The sequence below is a fragment of the Eubalaena glacialis genome, chromosome 11 (genome assembly GCF_028564815.1).
Source record: "Eubalaena glacialis isolate mEubGla1 chromosome 11, mEubGla1.1.hap2.+ XY, whole genome shotgun sequence".
Taxonomy (NCBI): Eukaryota; Metazoa; Chordata; class Mammalia; order Artiodactyla; family Balaenidae; genus Eubalaena; species Eubalaena glacialis.
The window spans coordinates 94,743,250-94,764,938 of NC_083726.1; the positions used below are offsets into that span (position 1 = coordinate 94,743,250).

The following is a 21,689-nucleotide window of genomic DNA, read 5'->3' on the forward strand; positions in this document are numbered from 1 at the left end:
GAACGTCTCAATTGTTGCAGAATTCTTTTCAAAATATGTTTTTAGTTCTTTCCCAAATTTCTCCATGGCAATTATAGCTCTGAGACTATTATTTATAACCCTGGCACCAGAATTTCTGACCATGGCTCTACAATTACTTTTATTTGAGTTAAAGGAATTTGTGTAAATGACTTGCCTCTGAGCTGTCACCACTGTAAGGCCAAGACAGGTTGGGACGTAATACTTGCCTCCCATGCCTCAAGTCAGAACTCAGTATTTGACAACAGGAATCAGTTTCGCTAAACTTGTGATGTGGCAATATCTAAAGTTTTCCAATCTTAAATGAGGACGATTCAGACAAACAGAACAGAATCCTGTTCCATCTCTGCCCATTCTTCATTCATGTTTAGCACCAAAGTTTCCCTTTTTTGAAAACTATGGAGTTTGAACCAATGTAGAATTTTTTCTACCTAGTTGAAGTTGGAAGGTCCGTTGTGAGCCCCGGGTCCATTAGCTCACAAGTATATAATTCCAAGGACTGATTAAAATAGTGGACAAGGGGGCTTCCCTGGTGGCGCAGTGGTTAGGAATCCGCCTGCCAATGCAGGGGACACGGGTTCGTGCCCCGGTCTGGGAAGATCCCACATGCCGCGGAGCGGCTAAGCCCATGAGCCACAACTACTGAGCCTGCGTGTCTGGAGCCTGTGCTCCGCAACGGGAGAGGCCGCGACAGTGAGAGGCCCGCGCACCGCGATGAAGAGTGGCCCCCGCTCGCCGCAACTGGAGAAAGCCCTCGCACAGAAACGAAGACCCAACACAGCCAAAAGTAAATAAATAAATAAATAAATTTATATTAAAAAAAAAAATAGTGGACAAATGAGGATTTTCAAGTAGTTTATCATTTATTATTTTTGCCATTTTCTTAGTATGTGGGATGGTTTGGTATAAAGTGAGAAAGTATGTACAAAATCACCTTGTCAACTGTAAACTGTTCTGTGATCTGAATAATATTAATACTAGCAACAACAGCATCAATTATACACAACTTATATAGCACTTACTATGTGCTGGGAACTGTTCTAAGTACTTTACATATTTTCCCCGATTTAATCATCACTGAAGCCCTCTGAGACTAAGTGTTATGATCATTCCGTTTGACAGTTATGGGACTGGACACAGGGTAGTGAAGTAACTTAAGATATTCCAGTTAGTATGTGGCATAGAGGGGATTGAAATGCTGGCACTGTGGCTCCAGAGTTGAGAACAGAGATATAGGGAGCCCCCATCTCCTTTCGGTGGCATTCTGAATGTCACATAGTTAGAAAATATATGCTTCTGACTAGGCCGGAAGTAGATAAGAAGAGTGTTGCTCATTTGATTTAGATGTTTATGAATCTGATAAGCACCTGTGATTTCATCTGCCTGAAAAGAATTTAGAAATGATGGCAAGTATGGTGCTTATTTTAATTTGATATGAAACACTTCCACTGTCTGATTGGTTTTGAACAGCTTTATTCTTCTAGCAATATAAAGAGCATTTTTAAAAACAGAGTGTAAAATGTAGCTTTCTATAATATCCTTTAAACTATTGCTTTTCTATCTCTTGGTTAAGTTCTTGGATTAATGTGGTTAAAAGGCTCTTACAGAGAATAAAAAGGGAGCTCATTCACACGGACCTGGGGTTGCACTCACAACAGGTTCTCTTCCAGACAGTGACACTGACTTGTGCCATTTCAAGAACAACAGTCCTGTGTTTTCACGTTTGTCAGTTTTACTTATTACAACTGGGCCAACTGTATGTTACCGGGTTAGAGTGAGAAGCAATCCATTCGTGTGTAGAGGTGAGAACCATGATTAGTGCAGCAAACTGAGGTGCCCTTTAAAGATATTAAGTACTTCAGTCAATGGGTTCTCATGTCTTTCTCCCCAACATACAACCTCAGCCTTATAATTGATGGGTCTAAAAAGGTCTCTCATAGCATCTCCTTCTGCTGTAATGAGATACACAGTAAAAGCCCATTTGATTCCAAAGAAATGTCTTATTTTGTTTTTCCTCCCCTGTTGGAAGGATGCTTCTTTGGCCAGATGAAATTAATTCACTCAAAAGGCTTTCTTTTAAAAGAAAAAAAGAACTTTTCATTTCTTATGTCTTCTCTAAGTGCCCCACTTTGGTTTGACAGGGGCGAGTTGAGTTCTCTTCACTGGTAGAATAAGCTCTTAACACCTCACTATCTCTGTCTTCCAAGACTGATCATCACCTTTACTCACAACACCCCTATATGAAAAAGTCTTAGAGGAAGAAAACATGAAATAGGAGGCAATAATAAATGTCTGTGTTCTAAAAAATTTAAGTGTCAGTAAATGAAAATTGCTGTAAGGCTCTGGGTGCCTGTTGAAATTCTTGGCACTGTGACATTTAGGACATACATATTTGTTCCACACTGTGCACGAGACAGCTTTGCTGGGATGATCGTCTGGGTTAGCAGGGGAGGTTTGCCATGTAAAGCCTCTTCCAAATCAGCTGTTTCCCCTTAAGTGCTTCCATAGGGCTTAGTATACATCTCTATTATGGAACCGATGGTATTGCAAATTCTTTGAGGGGAGGGTTATATCTTATTCACTTAAGAGAGTGCCTAAAACACACTTGGTACCTAATGAATATTTGTAGAATGGAGGGAAGATAGGACTTGTCCGTAAACAAGAAGAAGAAGAGCTTTTCAGACAGAGAATATGATGTGAACAAAGAGAAAGACTTAGAAAACTGTGGTCGAGGAATCATCACATAGTTCAGTTTGGTTATAATATAATGTGTGAAGACGCTTTTGGAAGCAACCGTTGAAAAAGTAGAATAGGTGGGATTTCACAAATCATTGTCAAGTTGGGGGTGGTGGTTAATAGATGATCCCTTAAGTTTGGAGCCTAAAAGACCAGAACGGTGTGATCTCCTTGAAATAAATTGAATTTCTTCAGTTTGAGAGGAAAACAGGTTTAAGAGAGAAGGAATATTCCCTTCTGAGAAGTTGAGTTTGAGGTGCCAGTAGAATCTCCAGATATAGATAAGGAAATGTAAGTGGAAACAGGAAGAGAGGCTCAGGAAAACAAGGTCAAGGCTGGAGGAAACACACTTGGCAGTGAGACCTGCACAGGTGATTGTGCAAGCAAGGGTCAGATGAAGTTGCTGACGGGGAGAAGGAAGCTGAGGGGAGAGGAGCTGAGGACAAAAGGTGAAGGGCTGGAGAAACAAGGACAACTGAAGCAAGAGAGCGAGAAGGAGCAATGAGAGCCACCTGTCTCAGCATAAAAGGGAGGCATGCTGGGGAGGGGGCGTGCAATGCAGCACGGGGAAGTGGCTGGGTTTTGCCATCAAGAGTTGAGTTCAGGGCTTCCCTGGTGGTGCAGTGGTTGAGAGTCCGCCTGCCAGTGCAGGGGACACGGGTTCGAGCCCTGGTCTGGGAAGATCCCACATGCCACGGAGCAACTGAGCCCGTGCGCCACAACTACTGAGCCTGCGCGTCTGGAGCCTGTGCTCCGCAACAAGAGGCCGCGATGGTGAGAGGCCCGCGCACCGCGATGAAGAGTGGCCCCCGCTTGCCGCAACTGGAGAAAGCCCTCGCACAGAAACGCAGACCCAACACAGCCAAAAATAAATAAATAAATAAATAAATAAATTTATTAAAAAAAAAAAAAAAGAGTTGAGTTCAGGTCTTACTCCATCACCTGTTAGCCGCACGATCTGCAGCCAATTACATAAGCTCTTGGACCACAATTTCCTTACCTTGGCAGTTGTGGTGTTAATTTAAATAGTTTAAACATACAGTCTTTAAATAATACTTTAAAAATTACTCTCGTCTCTTAAAATAATAACCAGTAAACTGGAAGATTTGGAGTTATCTATATCTCTTATGTACATGCAAGCAACTATATTGCAAAATATATCATTTAAAAAATGTCCTGTAATCCATACAAAATTGAAGATTTAGGAATTTTTGAATTACATGTTTGATACACTGTCTTTTGCCCACTGTCTTCAGAATAAAGCGCTTGGAGTTTAAATATAATTCTCTTTGTCTGATCAAGCTTAATTTTTTGAGCACCTGCTGTATACCCAGCACTTTTCTAGCTCTTTTTACTGAGCCCCTCTAACTAAGGCTTTTTCTTTCCAATTCTTAGGGTATCTATTAATCTGTGTTTTCTTTAGCCACCATAAATATTCTTACCAACACTTTTGAAACAATTAAAAATGTATAGTGTTTGTGATTTTCCTAGTACAGTCCGTTGAAAATACTATATTTTGTTCTTTATTTCTGGGAGAAGCAAAACTATTGTTATTTTCTTGGGAAATATTTGCAAATTTTTGCCTCAGAAAATATTATGCAGTATAAAGTTACTTTTTCCATGTCTCAAATCACTGATAAAATGCATTTTAAGTGGCACTTTAATGTATTGATATTTTTTCTTTTGCTAGAAAAAGAAACAATAACTAACACTTTTCTTATCCTTTTTATTAGGGTACTACATTAAGAAAAATACTCCTGAATCGGTACTTTAGAGGCGATTATGGTGTCTGTATGAACGGACACCTCTCTGGAGCCTACTGCAAATCTGCACAAGGAGGAGGCAAGACTTACCATTTTTTCCTCATTTTCGGATTTTTAGAGCGTGTCTGCCTGCAGTGCTACTCTAGTATTTTACTTAACGTAGCACAGATATAAAAATCATTTAAAGAGCACTATTATCAGCCATAGCAAAAATAAGAAGATCCTGCCATTTGCGCCAACTAGGATGGACCTCAAGGGCGTTATGCTAAAGTGAACTAAGTCAAAGACAGGTGCCACATGCTATCGCTTACATATGTAATCTAAAAACACCAAACTCCTAGACACAGGCATCAGATTTGTGCTTGCCAGAGGCAGGGAGTGGGGAGTAGGGGAATCAAGGGAAAGGGGTCAACAGGAACAAACTTCCAGCTATAAAATAAATAAATCCAGGAGATGTAATATACAACACGATGACTAGAGTTAACAGTACTGTACTGCATATTTGAAAATTGCTAAGAGAATAGATCCTAAAAGTTCTCATCACAAGGAAAATAAATTAACTTTATGAGCTGATGAATTTAATTAATCTTATTGTTGTGATCATTTTGCAGTATATCATATATCAAAGCATTATGTCGTACACCTTAAACGTATGCAATGTTATATATCATTGATATACAATATTATATCTCAATAAAACTGGAAAAATAAATTTAAAAAGCACTATTAAAAACCTTTGCACAATTTTGGGTTCATAAAACAATGGATTTGAACATTAGAATTAATTTTGCCTTCTGACAAAGGTTTATTTATTTGTTTTTCCTAATCACAGGAAGCTTTTCTGGACAAGATTCAGATAAGATGGGGATATCCATGTCAGATATTCAGTGTCTACTGGATAAAGAAGGTGCATCTGAACTTGTCATCGATGTTATAGTGAACACCAAAAATGACAGAATTTTTTCGGAAGGCATTTTACTTGGCATTGCCTTGCTTGAAGGAGGAAATACACAAACTCAGGTACCTGCTTACCATCCTGACCATTTGTTACATTTTGTTATTTTGTATTTCTTATGTACTTGTTATAGAAACCCAGGGAAAGTAATGTTTTTTCGTTAAGCTTCTCATGACTATCCCCCCACCCAAAAACAACCACATTTTCCTTTTATATTTATTTGATTTGCTGTAGTAACTACAGAGCTTCACAAATTATTCGGTGAAGCAGAACATTCCTTAGCAGCATCCTTTCTAACATGAGACCAGAAATTCTGGTTTGCTTAAGGAAATTTTAGGCTTACTTTCAGCAAATTAGGACAACATTTTGACTCATCAAAGAAGTAAATGTAGAAGAAAAAGAATTAAGTGCATTAATTAAATGAGGTAATATATATAAACTCCTCGCACAGTATTTGGCATTAAAACAAGTTCCCATAACATGGTTCACCACCCATCTCAGATACTTTTTCAGAAGCTCAGAACTCTCCCTTTCGCTTTTGCCCCAAATCTCCCAATGCTCGTTACCCTGCTGCCTCTCCCAGCTTTCACTGGTGTGGGGAGAGAAGAACCATATCTTCCTTCTTCATTCTGTTTGCTCGTTCACCTCAGGAGGGGTGACTTGGGAGTCGTCGTTCATCTATTCGGGGCTCTGCTCCAGTGAGCGGTGTGCTCACTTGCATGCAGGATCAGACCACTGCTTCCAGAAGGCACGCGTTTCACTTTGAAATTCCTGCCAAGCTGTGCCTGGACTCCCCCCCACACCTAAAGGCGGAGCTCGCTCGTGGTGTGATCCCCAGAGCTGGGAAGTGTTCCCGGGGAGCAGGCCTCATCCTCCCAGCCCTGCCACTCACTAATCTGATATTTCTAGGTTTGCCTTGGTCAGGAAGGAAACGATGCTTACAACTAATTGGAAAATCCAGAATCCGTTTTCCCCTCTTCATGGCAACTAGAAGCCACATCTAATTAAACACTAAAAAAAAATATCATGTTACCTCTAAAGATATCTCTCCAAAACACACGTTATTCTCCTGCTTAAAATCAGTCACTTTCCCTATAAAGGCAAACTCTACCATAGTCCGTAAGATCCTTCGTGATCTAATCTCTTCAAGTTTTCCATCTTTCCTTTCTTATTCCATCTCTCCCCTCCCCCATCCTCCCTCTTGTGCACCAGCTGTACTAAGCCCTTGTAGTTCCTTAGATGTGTTGTGCCGTGTCTCATGTCACTTTCTCCTCTTCGAGGACTCAACTCATGAACTTCTTCTGGAAGCCTTTTCTGATCCTGTGTCCCACTGGGCAGAATTGTCCACTAGGTACTGTACACTTCTGCTCTATCCTGCAGACATCTTCAGTAGCATTTCTACCACTTTATTGTGCCTCTTCATGAGTTCATCAGGCTCTGTCTGGTAAACTATGATTCCTTAGAGGTTGAGGTTGACCACATGTTTTCCATCTTTGCATCCCTTGTGTCTGGCACCATGGCTGGCCCAGCCTAGGGATTCAATAAATGTTCAGGAGTGAATGGCTCTATGAATGAACGGTCCGAATCAAATTATACCTCATTCACAAAGTCTTCCCTGTCTGGTTGGGGCCTTTGGGACCAGTCCTTCATCTGAGCTCCCATAGCATTTGTTTCTTTGATGCTCCCTTGGCACTTTGCCTGTGCAGCTTTGGTTGTTATTTATATGACATCCTGTCTCTCCAGTTAAATGTCATCTTCTTTAAAGTAGGGGATCATGTCTTGTTCTTTATATCTATGGTGCTTTATAGCCGTTAAACAAATATTTGTTGATGTGGATAGCATTCAATGATTTTTGTATAAGAAAACCTTCTTTTAAGATGGGTTATGACAGTCTCATTTACCAGCCTTACACTATTCGGGTTTCTAACTTGTCTACATCATTGTGTAACCCAGATGTCAACTGTGTGCTCCTGGCCCTAAGAGGTCTAGTTGAGATCAACTTGAATCCTTGCCCTCCCCAAGACTTCTGCCAAAATCCAGGAGGGGTTACATTCTCATAGTCTCGCTGGCCACTAATGTCTTGCTTTCTTATTAGTTCATGGGCTGTCTTGGCACGCAGCTTCTGTAGCACTGAGGTACGAATCTGATCCCCTTCCTTAATTTCTATCCTCCTAGCTACATAAATCAATTTATATGTTTAATATACTTTACTAGAGAATGGTTGAGGGGGAGGATAGAGGAGGTGGTTAGATTACAATTTCAAATTGCACGCTAATAATAGCAACAATGAAAATAATACCTCCACCAAGTGCTATTCTTGGTGCTTTCTGTGTAATAACTTGGTTAATCCTCACAAACAAGCTGTGCAGGAACTTGTGTCCTATCTCATCTCATCTTAACAAAGAAGAATCTGAGATATACCCAAACTCACATAGCTAGTTAGAGATCAAGCTAGGATTGGAACCCGTTCAGACTGGCTCCAGAGTCTGTGCTCTTAACCACTACAAACATCTCCTTTCTAAAATATCCTTCTACCCCTCACTCCTAGGAAGTTTCATTGGCTGATCACCCTGCATCACACCCTGGTCTTACTTCATCTCTCTGGTTCCTCACTTCATTTCTCTCCTCTGTCCTTTCATTTCTAGTCTCGCCCACCCCCTTCTTGGGGGAAAGTCCTTCCTCTGTCACATAGATCTGTTTATCTATCACCCGTGGCTCCCCCCAAAACCTTAGAGTTTCCTCTTATACTCTGAAACTCATGGAGGTGCTTCCCCAGTCAAAGCCCACATCTTTTGTGAGGTAAATCGTTATGCTACCTGTTGAGATTATATACACATATAAAAAACATACTGTTTATCTTTATTAAAATCATACTGTTCAGCTTTATAGAGCCCTGGTTTTTAAAAGTCTATGTAAATCATCTGTTATTTTGAGCTTAAGGGGTTATTTTATAAATTTAGTGATTTAGAGTCAGAGAATCTGGATTTAAATCCTAGCTCTACCCACTTACTACTTATATAATATTGGGCAAGTCGTTTACATTCACCAAACCATATTTTATTGATCTACAGAATGGAAATAAGAATACCGTGTTCATCACACAGTTGTACTGAAAGAATCAATGAGATAATATATGTCAAGGAACAACATAAATTATAAAACTTTGTTTTAATAGAACCACAAAGTTCTATAACTTCCTCATTAATATATAGGAATCCCTTTCTACCTTCTAACCCCATTATACTGAAAATATTAGGGTTCAAGCATCAGCTTAATTTATGGGACCATAGAGGTCTCTGAATGCTGAATTTATCCTTTGAATTAACAGAACCAGCTTGACTGTTTCACTGTGGTTGCTATGGTTACTGTGGCTTTTGGCCCTGCTTTCTTGAGTTGTTGCTAGCCCTCTGCTTAGAGCTTCCCCCTTGTAGGTATGAAGCCAACTTGTAAGACTTCATGAAACACTTTGAGAATATGCATCGCCCACATCACAAATTGCAGGACAGGCATCCATTGCAAGGCCTGATGTCATTAGAGTCTCACCTATATGTTCCAGGACCTATGAGTCATGGTTTCAGGCATTCTCTCAGGGAAGCATATCTGCAGGAGCCAAACTCCCCAAAATTGACTGTTTAGATATATTGGATTATGGTCAATTCTAGTTGATCTGGAAGTCATTATTTCTTCAGATGTTTTCTTCCCATTGTCTCTCATCAAGGTTATATAACTCATTTTTATCAGTACAGTTCCTGGAATTATTATCTTTATTAATTTTTTTTCTTTCTCTTGTTTGTGTTGCATCTATTCCAAGGTTTTAGTCTTAATAACTTACAATTTCCCCACCCAGTGTGAATCCTGTGAAACACTTCTCTGGAGTGTATCACCTTTCCCATCTCCTACCTCTTCGGTTACTTCCTGAAGTCATTAAGCAGACCATGATTAGGGCAGATATTCTCAAGTTTCAGTATTTCCACCTCTCAGTGAGATATGTTGTATCATACTTTGGGTGTTGAATCCTTTCTACATCATTATTTACTCTAAAGCAGAATTCACTTTATACATTTTATGGTGGGCTTGCCCTAGACCCCATGCAAAGCAACGTATCTAATAAAGTGCCAAAAGAATTTAGTGCCTACTTATCAGTGGGTTCCTGTGAGTGAGGCTGCCATGGTAACACATTCTAAATTAAATGTACTATAATTTAGACAAAGAGAAAAATAACTCTTTGTAGACTCACATTTACCATCAGATTAGTGGTTGTTTTCCATGCTAGATTACAAAGTCACAGGGCAGAGACTGTAGTTGTTTTCCCTGTTTGTTCTATCCCTTCATAGCATGGGACCCGGCACATAGTAGACCCTCAATAAATATGTGTTGAATCAAAACATGACTTCATAATAATATAAAAATCAAAGAGTTCTTTGCATACCACTTCTTACAGTACCTTTGTAAAATTTTAAAACAAATAATCAGTAAAGATGAATTCAATAACATGAAATTATGTTGGATTTTAGTGGAAAGTGCTAAGCAAATACAAGCTATTATTAGGACACAGTAAATAGTACAGGAGACTAGCAAAGCTGTCAGTTTATGAAATAATCATGGGCAGCACATTAAATATAGACTTTTATCCATAATGATTATGTTTATTTCAAGCATAAAAACATTATTTTCTCCCCTTGGGTATAGATGTCTTAAAATATGTTTTCTTGCAGTATTCCTTCTACCAGCAGTTGCATGAACAAAAAAAGTCAGAAAAATTCTTCAAAGTTCTCTATGACCGAATGAAGGCTGCTCAGAAAGAGATAAGATCAACAGTGACAGTCAATACCATAGACTTAGGTAACAAAAAAAGGGATGATGACAACGAATTGATGACATCTGGCCCACGAATGAGAGGTAAAGAAATAGTTGAGTATTTGGGAGAATAGAGTGAGAGAAAAGAGGGGTAACACAGTTTTTAGTTCTCTCTTATGTTTGTCATCTCACTTGTCTTAGTCTAATTATTCCAGTTGTGACTCTGTTTATGGAACTCCATCCTTGAATTATTGTGGTCATGGATGGGGTTGATCTTGAAACAGCTCTGTAGGGCCAAGCTCAAGCAAGGAGTTATCAGTGCAAAGCAACAAGTGACATGAAAATGTTTGATTTCATCGTGAAATTTATGGTAAAGAACAACTGCCCAAACCTTCTGAATGTTCATGAAATTTAAACTGTAAGAACAGGAATTACAGCACTAAACCCTATGAAAGATTTTTTGGTATTTGGAATAACAAAGTCATCAGTGTAGTAAATACAAATCATCTAAATATTAACATTTTTAAATTTGCCCTATTTTCCCACCTTCTCGTATTCAAGAACTCTGACATTTTATATTTGTCAGAAAGACAGGAGCCCTTCTAAAATTGGCTAAGCGTTAAGATCTTTTTTTTAATATCCCAGTGCGAAGTTAATTTTTTAGTTGCTACCTCAGATTCTTTTTGGGAAATTCTTGCACCTCTTGTCAGGTGATTTTAAATTCAATTGTTAGAGAATTTGGGTAACTGTCTTTTTTTTTAATTAGCAAAAGGAAGTTAATTCATAACTATAAGAATACTGCTTTATTTTCAGTAAGAGATTCATCATTACATTTAAAAGAGGGAATGAAAGGGCAATTAACAGAAGCTTCTTCGGCAACATCCAAAGCATACTGTGCGTACAGAAGAGAAATGGATCCAGAAATAGACATCATGTGCACAGGATCAGAAGCGGGAAACGCTGAGGAAAAGTCTGCGGAGGAAGTAACAGTGAGCCCTGCCATTGCCATCATGCAGCCGATTCTGAGATTTCTTCAGTTACTCTGTGAGAATCACAACCGGGAACTGCAGGTATTTGTTCTATTTTGTGTGAAAGCCGAGCACACAGCCTGTGATTATAGGTAATTAAATTCAAATAAAACTAACAAGTAGTTTTGGAGAGAGTTTGGGAGAAATAATAAAAACAATAGTGCTCTTCTGAAATGGAAGAAACTTTGGTATCTAAGTGAAGAAAAATGAGAGGAGAATTCCTTTATGCATGAAAAAAAATCAGGCTCCTATGGTATCATTCTTTGCATTTTCAGCTCACATCTCTTTAGCCTCAGTGGGTATCGTCTAACCTTAGGACTCTGGGATTTGTTAAGTAAGGTCACATTTGCCTCATCTGTATCTTTCATGGTTTTATAAGACGGCGGAGGCTTTCATCATTCCCAACTCAGTTCATATTTCTTGAGTGAGGATACAGAGTATCTTTGTATGTCTTCATTAGAAACAGAGTTAATATGGAAGAGGATTTTTTTTTTTTTTTTTGCTTTTGAAGTGTAGTTGATTTACAATACTGTGTTAGTTTCAGGAGTACAGCAAAATGATTCATATATATATATTTCCTTTTTAAAATTCTTTTCCATCATAGCTTATCATGAGATATTGAATAGTTCCCTATGCTGTACAGTAAATCCCTATTATTTATCTATTTTATACATGGTAGTGTGAATCTGTTAATCCCATACTCCTTATTTTTCCCTCCGCCTCCCCCTTTCCGCTTTGGTAACCATACGTTTGTTTTCTGTCTGTGAGTCTGTTTCTGTTTTGTAAATAAGTTCATTTGTACTATTTTTTTAGATTCCACATGTAAGTGGTATCTCTCTACATCCAACCATGTTGCTGCAAATGGCATTGTTTCGATCTTTTTTATGGCTGAGTAATATTCCAGTGTGTGTGTGTGTGTGTGTGTGTGTGTGTGTGTTACATCTTCTTTATCCATGTGTCTGTTGATGGACACTTAGGTCGCTTCCATGTCTTGGCTATTGTAAATAGTGCTGCTGTGAATATAGGAGTAAGTGTATCTTTTTGAATTCAAGTTTTTGTCTTTTCTGGGTATATGCCGAGGAGTGGGATTGCTGGATCATATGGTAACTCTATGTTTATTTTTTAAGGACCATCCACACTGTTTTCTATAGTGGCTGCACCAATTTACATTCCCACCAGTAGTGTAGGAGGGTTCCCTTTTCTTCACACCCTCTCCAGCATTTATTATTTGTAGACTTTTTGATGATAGCCATTCTGACTGGTGTGAGGTAGTTTGGATTTGAATTTCTCTAATAATTAGCAATGTTGAGCATCTTTTCATATGCCTGTTGGCCATCTGTATGTCTTCTTTGGAGAAATGTTTCTTTAGGTCTTCTGCCCATTTTTCAATTGAGTTGTTTACTTTTTTGATAGTGAGTTGTACGAGCTGTTTATATATTTTGGAAATTAATCTCTTGTCGGTTGCATCATTTGCAAATATTTTCTCCCAGTCTGTAGGTTGTCTTTTCGTTTTGTTGATGGTTTCCTTTGCTGTGCAAAAGTTTATAAGTTTGATTAGATCACATTTGTTTATTTTTGCTTTTATTTCTTTTACCTAGGAAGAATGACCTAAGAAAATATTGCTACAATTTATGTCAGAGAATGTTTTGCCTATGTTCTCTTCTAGGAGTTTTATGGTGTTATGTCTTATATTTAAGTCTTTAAGCCATTTTGAATTGATTTTTGTGTATGGTGTGAGGGAGTGTTCTAACTTCATTGATTTACTTGGGGAAGAGGATTTTTTACAACAGTGAAGGTTGATACCTTTGTAAATGAATATAATCCTGGCCTTACATCTTCTTTTGGTACATTTTTTGTTGTCAAATAGATGAACTTACGGGTGCCTAGGAATTTTGGCCCCTTTGTTTTGGGCATCATTTGTACATGCTGCTTATGTCACCATAGAAAAACCACATGAATGGTGACATCATTTCTAAGAGCACAAATCCAGTAGTAGAGCGGCAGCAGAGTTTGAAGCTGTGTTTTCTAGTAAGCATCTAAAGTGCAGGTGTTCTGAATTGGTAAGAGAGGGTAGATTCATATTAATTGGATTGAATATCCTCCAAGGAGATAAGACTCTCAGGAATTAATGAATGGCGGAAGCCATGACTCTTGTGGACCATCCCACCACAGCTTGGAGAGGGCTGCTGCAGAGGTGTCAGCAGGCAAAGACCAGAAGCTTTATTTGCAGAGGGAAGGTATTGAATATGTGCCTGTGCACTCATCCTGACCCATGTGGTCTGTCCATGTGGGAAGTGGATGTGTAGTATCTGGTCAAACATTTTACTGATAGGAATGTGGGATCAAACAATTTGGAAAATGCTACTTATGAAAGAGTTTTGTTTTAATACGAATAAGTGTTAGAATTATTCACAATAGCTAATATGTAGAAGCAGCCCCAGTGTCCATTAACAGATGAATGGATACACAAAATGGGGTGTATACAAAAAATATAATATTATTCAGCCTTAACAAGGAAGGAAATTCTGACATGTGCTACAACATGTATGAACCTGGGGACATTATGCTAAGTGAAATAAGACACACAAAAAGACAAATACTGTGTGATTCCACTTGTATGAGATAGAGTAGTCAAAATAATGAAGACAGAAAGCAGAAGGATGGTTGTCAAGGGCTAGGGAGAGGGAGAATGGGGAGTTGTGAATAGGTATAGAGTTTTAGTTTTACAAAGATGAAAGGAGTTCTAGAAATGGATGATGGAGATGGTAGTTAAACATTATAAATATGTTTAATACCACTGGACTGTGTACACTTAAAAATGGTTAAGAGTAAATTTTATGTATATTTTGCCACAATACAAAAAGTTGGAAAAAAATCGCAAAAGCAAACTAAAAGGAAAAAGAATAAATGGTAGAAATGAATTCAAATGAATTAAATAGTAAATTAAATTAGTGAAAATAAGTAATAAATTAAAATAAAATAAAAGTTTCCATCTTTGCTTACCCTTTCACCAGGTTTATTCCCCCATGAAATCACTCTTTTTTTGTTTGTTTGTTTATACAGCAGGTTCTTATTAGTCATCAATTTTATACACATCAGTGTATACATGTCAACCCCTGTATACATGTCAACCCCAATCGCCCAATTCATCACAACCCACCCCCACGCCCCCACCGCTTTCCCCACTTGGTGTCCATACGTTTGTTCTCTACATCTGTGTCTCAGTTTCTGCCCTGCAAACCAATTCATCTGTACCATTTTTCTAGGTTCCACATATATGCGTTAATATACAATATTTGTTTTTCTCTTTCTGACTTACTTCACTCTGTATGACAGTCTCTAGATCCATCCACGTCTCAACAAATGACCCAATTTCGTTCCTTTTTATGGTTGAGTAATATTCCATTGTATACATGTACCACATCTTCTTTATCCATTCATCTGTCGATGGGCATTTAGGTTGCTTCCATGACCTGGCTATTGTAAATAGTGCTGCAATGAACGTTGGGGTGCATGTGTCTTTTTTTTTTTTTTTTAAACTTTGGGTTTATTTATTTATTTATTTATTTATTTATTTATTTATTTATGGCTGTGTTGGGTCTTCGTTTCTGTGCGAGGGCTTTCTCCAGTTGCAGCAAGTGGGGGCCACTCTTCATCGCGGTGCGCGGACCTCTCACCATCGCGGCCTCTCCCGTTGAGGAGCACAGGCTCCAGACGCGCAGGCTCAGCAATTGTGGCTCACGGGCCTAGTTGCTCCGCGGCGTGTGGGATCTTCCCAGACCAGGGCTCGAACCCGTGTCCCCTGCATTGGCAGGCAGATTCTCAACCACTGCGCCACCAGGGAAGCCCCCATGTGTCTTTTTGAATTATGGTTTTCTCTGGGTATATGCCCAGTAGTGGTATTGCTGGGTCATATGGTAATTCTATTTTTAGTTTTTTAAGGAACTTCCATACTGTTCTCCATAGTGGCTATATCAATTTACATTCCCACCAACAGTGCAAGAGGGTTCCCTTTTCTCCACACCCTCTCCAGCATTTGTTGTTTGTAGATTTTCTGATGATGCCCATTCTAACTGGTGTGAGGTGATACCTCATTGTAGTTTTGATTTGCATTTCTCTAATAATTAGTGATGTTGAGCAGCTTTTCATGCACTTCTTGGCCATCTGTATGTCTTCTTTGGAGAAATGTCTATTTAGGTCTTCTGCCCATTTTTGGACTGGGTTGTTTGTTTTTTTAATATTGAGCTGCATGAGCTGTTTATATATTTTGGAGATTCATCCTTTGTCCGTTGATTCGTTTGCAAATATTTTCTCCCATTCTGAGGGTTGTCTTTTCGTCTTGTTTATGGTTTCCTTTGCTGTGTAAAAGCTTTTAAGTTTCATTAGGTCCAATTTGTTTACTTTTGTTTTTATTTCCATTACTCTAGGAGGTGGATCAAAAAAGATCTTGCTGTGATTTATGTCAAAGTGTGTTCTCCTATGTCTTCCTCTAAGAGTTTTATAGTGCCCGGTCTTACATTTAGGTCTCTAATCCATTTTGAGTTTATTTTTGTGTATGGTGTTAGGGAGTGTTCTAATTTCATTCTTTTACATGTAGCTGTCCAGTTTTCCCAGCACCACTTATTGAAGAGACTGTCTTTTCTCCATTGTATATCCTTGCCTCCTTTTGTCATAGATTAGTTGACCACAGGTGCGTGGGTTGATCTCTGGGCTTTCTATCTTGTTCCATTGATCTATGTTTCTGTTTTTGTGCCAGTACCATATTGTCTTCATTACTGTAGCTTTATAGTATAGTCTAAAGTCAGGGAGTCTGATTCCTCCAGGTCCGTTTTTTCCCTCAAGACTGCTTTGGCTATTTGGGGTCTTTTGTGTCTCCATACAAATTTTAAGATTTTTTGTTCTAGTTCCGTAAAAAATGCCATTGGTAATTTGTTAGGGATTGCATTGAATCTGTAGATTGCTTTGGGTAGTATAGTCATTTTCACAATATTGATACTTGCAATCCAAGAACATGGTATATCTCTGCACCTGTTTGTATCATCTTTAATTTCTTTCATCAGTGTCTTATAGTTTTCTGCATACAGGTCTTTTGTCTCCCTAGGTAGGTTTATTCCTAGGTATTTTATTCTTTTTGTTGCAATGGTAAATGGGAGTGTTTCCATAATTTCTCTTTCAGATTTTTCATCATTAGTGTATAGGAATGCAAGAGATTTCTGTGCATGAACTTTGTATCCTGCAACTTTACCAAATTCCTTGATTAGCTCTAGTAGTTTTCTGGTGGCATCTTTAGGATTCTCTATGTATAGTATCATGTCATCTGCAAACAGTGACAGTTTTATTTCTTCTTTTCCAATTTGGATTCCTTTTATTTCTTTTTCTTCTTTGATTGCTGTGGCTAGGACTTCCGAAACTATGTTGAATAATAGTGGTGAGAGTGGACATCCTTGTCTTGTTCCTGATCTTAGAGGAAATGCTTTCAGTTTTTCACTATTGAGAATGATGTTTGCTGTGGGTTTGTCATATATGGCCTTTATTATGTTGAGGTAGGTTCCCTCTATGCCCACTTTCTGGAGAGTTTTTATCATAAATGGGTGTTGAATTTTGTCAAAAGCTTTTTCTGCATCTATTGAGATGATCATATGGTTTTTATTCTTCAATTTGTTAATATGGTGTATCACATTAATTGATTTGCATATATTGAAGAATCCTTGCATCCTTGGGATAAATCCCACTTGGTCATGGTGTATGATCCTTTTCATGTGTTGTTGGATTCTGTTTGCTAGTATTTTGTTGAGGATTTTTGCATCTATATTCATCAGTGATATTGGTCTGTAATTTTCTTTTTTTGTAGTATCTTTGTCTGGTTTTGGTATCAGGGTGATGGTGGCCTCATAGAATGAGTTTGGGAGTGTTCCTTCCAATGCAATTTTTTGGAAGAGTTTGAGAAAGATGGGTGTTAGCTCTTCTCTAAATGTTTGATAGAATTCACCTGTGAAGCCATCTGGTCCTGCACTTTTGTTTGTTGGAATATTTTTAATCACAGATTCAGTTTCATTACTTGTGATTGCTCTGTTCATATTTTCTACTTCTTTGTGGTTCAGTCTTGGAAGGTTATACCTTTCTAAGAATTTGTCCATTTCTTCCAGGTTGTCCATTTTATTGGCATAGAGCTGCTTGTAGTAGTCTCTTAGGATGCTTTGTATTTCTGCGGTGTCTGTTGTAACTTCTCCTTTTTCATTTCTAATTTTATTGATTTGAGTCCTCTCCCTCTTTTTCTTGATGAGTCTGGCTAATGGTTTATCAATTTTGTTTATCTTCTCAAAGAACCAGCTTTTAGTTTTATTGATCTTTGCTATTGTTTTCTTTGTTTCTGTTTCATTTATTTCTGCTCTGATCTTTATGATTTCTTTCCTTCTGCTAACTTTGGGTTTTGTTTGTTCTTCTTTTTCTAGTTCTTTTAGGTGTAAGGTTAGATTGTTTATTTGAGATTTTTCTTGTTTCTTGAGGTAGGCTTGTATAGCTATAAACTTCCCTCTTAGAACTGCTTTTGCTGCATCCCATAGGTTTTGGGTTGTCGTGTTTTCATTGTCATTTGTCTCTAGGTATTTTTTGATTTCCTCTTTGATTTCTTCAGTGATCTCTTGGTTATTTAGTAACGTATTGTTTAGCCTCCATGTGTTTGTGTTTTTTACTTTTTTTCCCCTGTAATTGATTTCTAATCTTTTCGCGTTGTGGTCAGAAAAGATGCTTGATATGATTTCAATTTTCTTAAATTAACTGAGGCTTGATTTGTGACCCAAGATGTGATCTATCCTGCAGAATGTTCTGTGTGCACTTGAGAAGAAAGTGTAATTTGCTGTTTTTGGATGGAATGTCCTATAAATATCAGTTAAATCTCTCTGGTCTATTGTGTCATTTAAAGCTTGTGTTTCCTTATTAATTTTCATTTTGGATGATCTGTCCATTGGTGTAAGTGATGTGTTATAGTCCCCCACTATTATTTTGTTACTGTCGATTTCCTCTTTTATAGCTGTTAGCAGTTGCCTTATGTATTGAGGTGCTCCTATGTTGGCTGCAGATATATTTATAATTGTTATATCTTCTTCTCGGATTGAACCCCTGATCATTATGTAGTGTCCTTCCTTGTCTCTTGTTACATTCTTTATTTTAAAGTTGGTTTTATCTGATGTGAGTATTGCTACTCCAGCTTTCTTTTGATTTCCATTTTCATGGAATATTTTTTTCCATCCCCTCACTTTCAGTCTGAATGTTCCCCTAGGTCAGAAGTGGGTCTGTTGTAGACAGCATATATATGGGTCTTGTTTTTGTATCCATTCAGCAAGCCTGTGTCTTTTGGTTGGAGCATTTAATCCCTTCACATTTAGGGTTATTATCAATATGTATGTTTCTATTACCATTTTTTTAATTGTTTTGGGTTTGTTTTTGTAGGTCCTTTTCTTCTCTGTGTTTCCCACTTAGGAAAGTTCCTTTAGCATTTGTTGTAATGCTGGTTTGGTGGTGCTGAATTCTCTTAGCTTTTGCTTGTCTGTAAAGCTTTTGATTTCTCCATCGAATCTGAATGAGATCCTTGCCAGGTAGAGTAGTGTTGGTTGTAGGTTCTTCCCTTTCATCACTTTAAGTATATCATGCCACTCCCTTCTGGCTTGTAGAGTTTCTGCTGAGAAATCAGCTGTTAACCTTATGGGAGTTCCCTTGTATGTTATTTGTCATTTTTCCCTTGCTGCTTTCAATAATTTTTGTTTGTCTTTAATTTTTGCCAGTTTGATTACTATGTGTCTTAGCGTGTTTCTCCTTGGGTTTATCCTGTATGGGACTCGCTGCGCTTCCTGGACTTGGGTGGCTATTTCCTTTCCCATGTTAGGGAAGTTTTCGACTATAATCTCTTCAAATATTTTCTCTGGTCCTTTCTCTCTCTCTTCTCCTTCTGGACCCCTATAATGTGAATGTTGTTGCATTTAATGTTGTCCCAGAGGTCTCTTAGGCTGTCTTCATTTCTTTTCCTTCTGTTTTCTTTATTCTGTTCCACAGCAGTGAATTCCACCATTCTGTCTTCCAGGTCACTTATCCTTTCTTCTGCCTCAGTTATTCTGCTATTGATTCCTTCTAGTGTAGTTTTCATTTCACTTATTGTATTGTTCATCTCTGTTTGTTTGTTCTTTAATTCTTCTAGGTCTTTGTTAAACATTTCTTGCATCTTCTTGATCTTTACCTCTATTCTTTTTCTGACGTCCTGGATCATCATCACTATCATTATTCTGAGTTCTTTTTCTGGAAAGTTGCCTATCTCCACTTCATTTAGTTGTTTTTCTGGGGTTTTATCTTGTTCCTTCATCTGGAACATAGCCCTCTGATTTTTCATCTTGTCTCCGTTTCTGTGAATGTGGTTTTTGTTCCACAGGCTGCAGGATTGTAGTTCTTGCTTCTGCTGTCTGCCCTCTGCAGAAGTTAGTTCTTTAAAGAAGATCGATAAGATTCTTATTCCCTCAGCAATACGTATGGAAACTCCTCTCTGCTGTCATATAGTTTGCTGTAACCTCTCACCTCTAGCAGGAACACTGAGACTGTAGGGATGCTAATCCATGGCATTGACTCGACAGAATGCATAATCTCTCTATAGACTTGGTTCTAGCGAGGGTCCACTGCCGGCTGCCGATTCGGTTCCTGTGGGGCCCCGGCTGCTCCAGCTACTGGACCGCGTCTGTCAGCAAGCGGGCAAGGTCTCGAAATCACTCTTAACAGGTTGTGTTTCCTTCCAGAAATTTTTATGCACATATAAGCATACTGATCTGTACATGTAAACCTTTTAAAAAATACACACACAATATAATGCTCTTCCACTTGCTTTTATCATTTAGTAATATATCTTATTACTAAACTACTTATTACTAGATTATGTTTATATCAGTACATATTGAAGTACCTCATTCTTATAGCTTCAAAATATTCCAGTGTTTGGATGTACATTTATTTATTAAATCAGTCACATTGTGATGGGTATGGCGTGGTTTCCAGTTTGGGCTGTTATAAGCAGTATGCCATCAACCTCTTTGCAGTTGTATGTTACCTGAAAATATTGATAGGTGCTTCCAAGTTGCCCTCCATAATGGTTGTATCATTTGCTGTTTGCAGCTATGCTGTTTATAAGGGATCATTTAGTTGAATATTTGATTTCTTCTTTCCCGAATGAATTTCTTTCCAGTTTCTTTTTCCTTCTCCTTTTCCTACTACCTATTGTTTTTGCCCTTTGTATACAGTTTTAAGACAATGACATTGAGAAATATTTGTTATGAACCATACTGATAAATATAGATGCTTGGGAAAAAAATGCATCTTTTATTTCTTAAACCCAGGAGGAATTTAATAAATGCAAATGCTTCCATATAAAGAGCAATTCCATTGCACATTGCCACGGGGATCCTCTTGAGTTAGAAAAACACTCATAGGGAGAGAACTGAAAACAATTAGCATAGTGATTTTTTTTTTTTAATGCTTCAGGTATGCTTTCTTTTGCCTTTAGAATTTCTTGAGGAATCAAAACAACAAAACAAATTACAACCTTGTCTGTGAGACCCTTCAGTTTTTGGACTGCATTTGTGGAAGTACGACAGGTGGCCTGGGCCTCTTGGGTCTCTACATCAATGAGAAGAATGTAGTGCTGGTCAACCAGACTCTGGAGAGCTTGACTGAGTATTGCCAGGGCCCATGCCATGAAAATCAGGTAACTGTGAAAGCAGTCCTTCACGCACAAGTGTTCTGACCAGTCAGCAAAAGGATCAGATTGGTGAAGGAGCCAAGCTTTGTGTGCATATAAAAGATCTTTCTTCTTGCTTTGCCAGATATTTTTACTTTCCTAACAAAACATACAAAGACTGAATTATGGACTAACAAATACTATGCCATATTTTAATTTAATTTCACCATAAAAGGAAATTCCCATGAAAATATTCCAGATAAAAATCAGAGTTATCAAAAAGAGTAAAATACGTTTTTTCATCATTGATCAGTTTTCATCTTTAGTCAATCTTTTCAGGATTTGTGGCACCAACTCCCATTGGTTTCTTCGGCTCCACTGCAGTGGGTTGTGTATATTATCTCCTTTATATTCACAGTAAACTTATGAAATAGGTAATAGTGCCCCCATTTTGCTGATGAATAGGTTCTGACTCAGAAATCAGGTGGTGTTCCAGAGTCTCAGAGTAACTGAATCTGTAAGTTGTAGGGCCATTCTTAAAACTGAGGACTTGTGGTTTAGCCTAGAGTGCGCTTTTAACTGTATTACATTTTCCAGGGCAAAGTTTCGACTCCTTTTTCCAGAGTGTTTGTCTCTGATTCCATTTTCTTGGATATCACAGGCACATAGAAGGAGTAGAC

The 21,689-nt window shown here is 38.2% G+C and overlaps 1 protein-coding gene across 3 annotated transcripts in view; it reads left to right on the plus strand.

Annotated features, from left to right (window-relative positions):
- ITPR2 (inositol 1,4,5-trisphosphate receptor type 2) overlaps positions 1-21,689 on the plus strand; it is a 521,178-nt gene that overhangs the window by 344,768 nt on the left and 154,721 nt on the right. For 2 of the 3 annotated variants that reach the window (XM_061204256.1, XM_061204257.1), the window contains exons 38-42: positions 4,488-4,596; positions 5,350-5,537; positions 10,188-10,371; positions 11,083-11,339; positions 20,836-21,036. In XM_061204256.1, coding sequence (XP_061060239.1) covers positions 4,488-4,596; positions 5,350-5,537; positions 10,188-10,371; positions 11,083-11,339; positions 20,836-21,036 — 939 coding nt within the window. The remainder of the gene's footprint in view (positions 1-4,487; positions 4,597-5,349; positions 5,538-10,187; positions 10,372-11,082; positions 11,340-20,835; positions 21,037-21,689) is intronic. The other variant, XM_061204259.1, reaches the window with a different exon arrangement.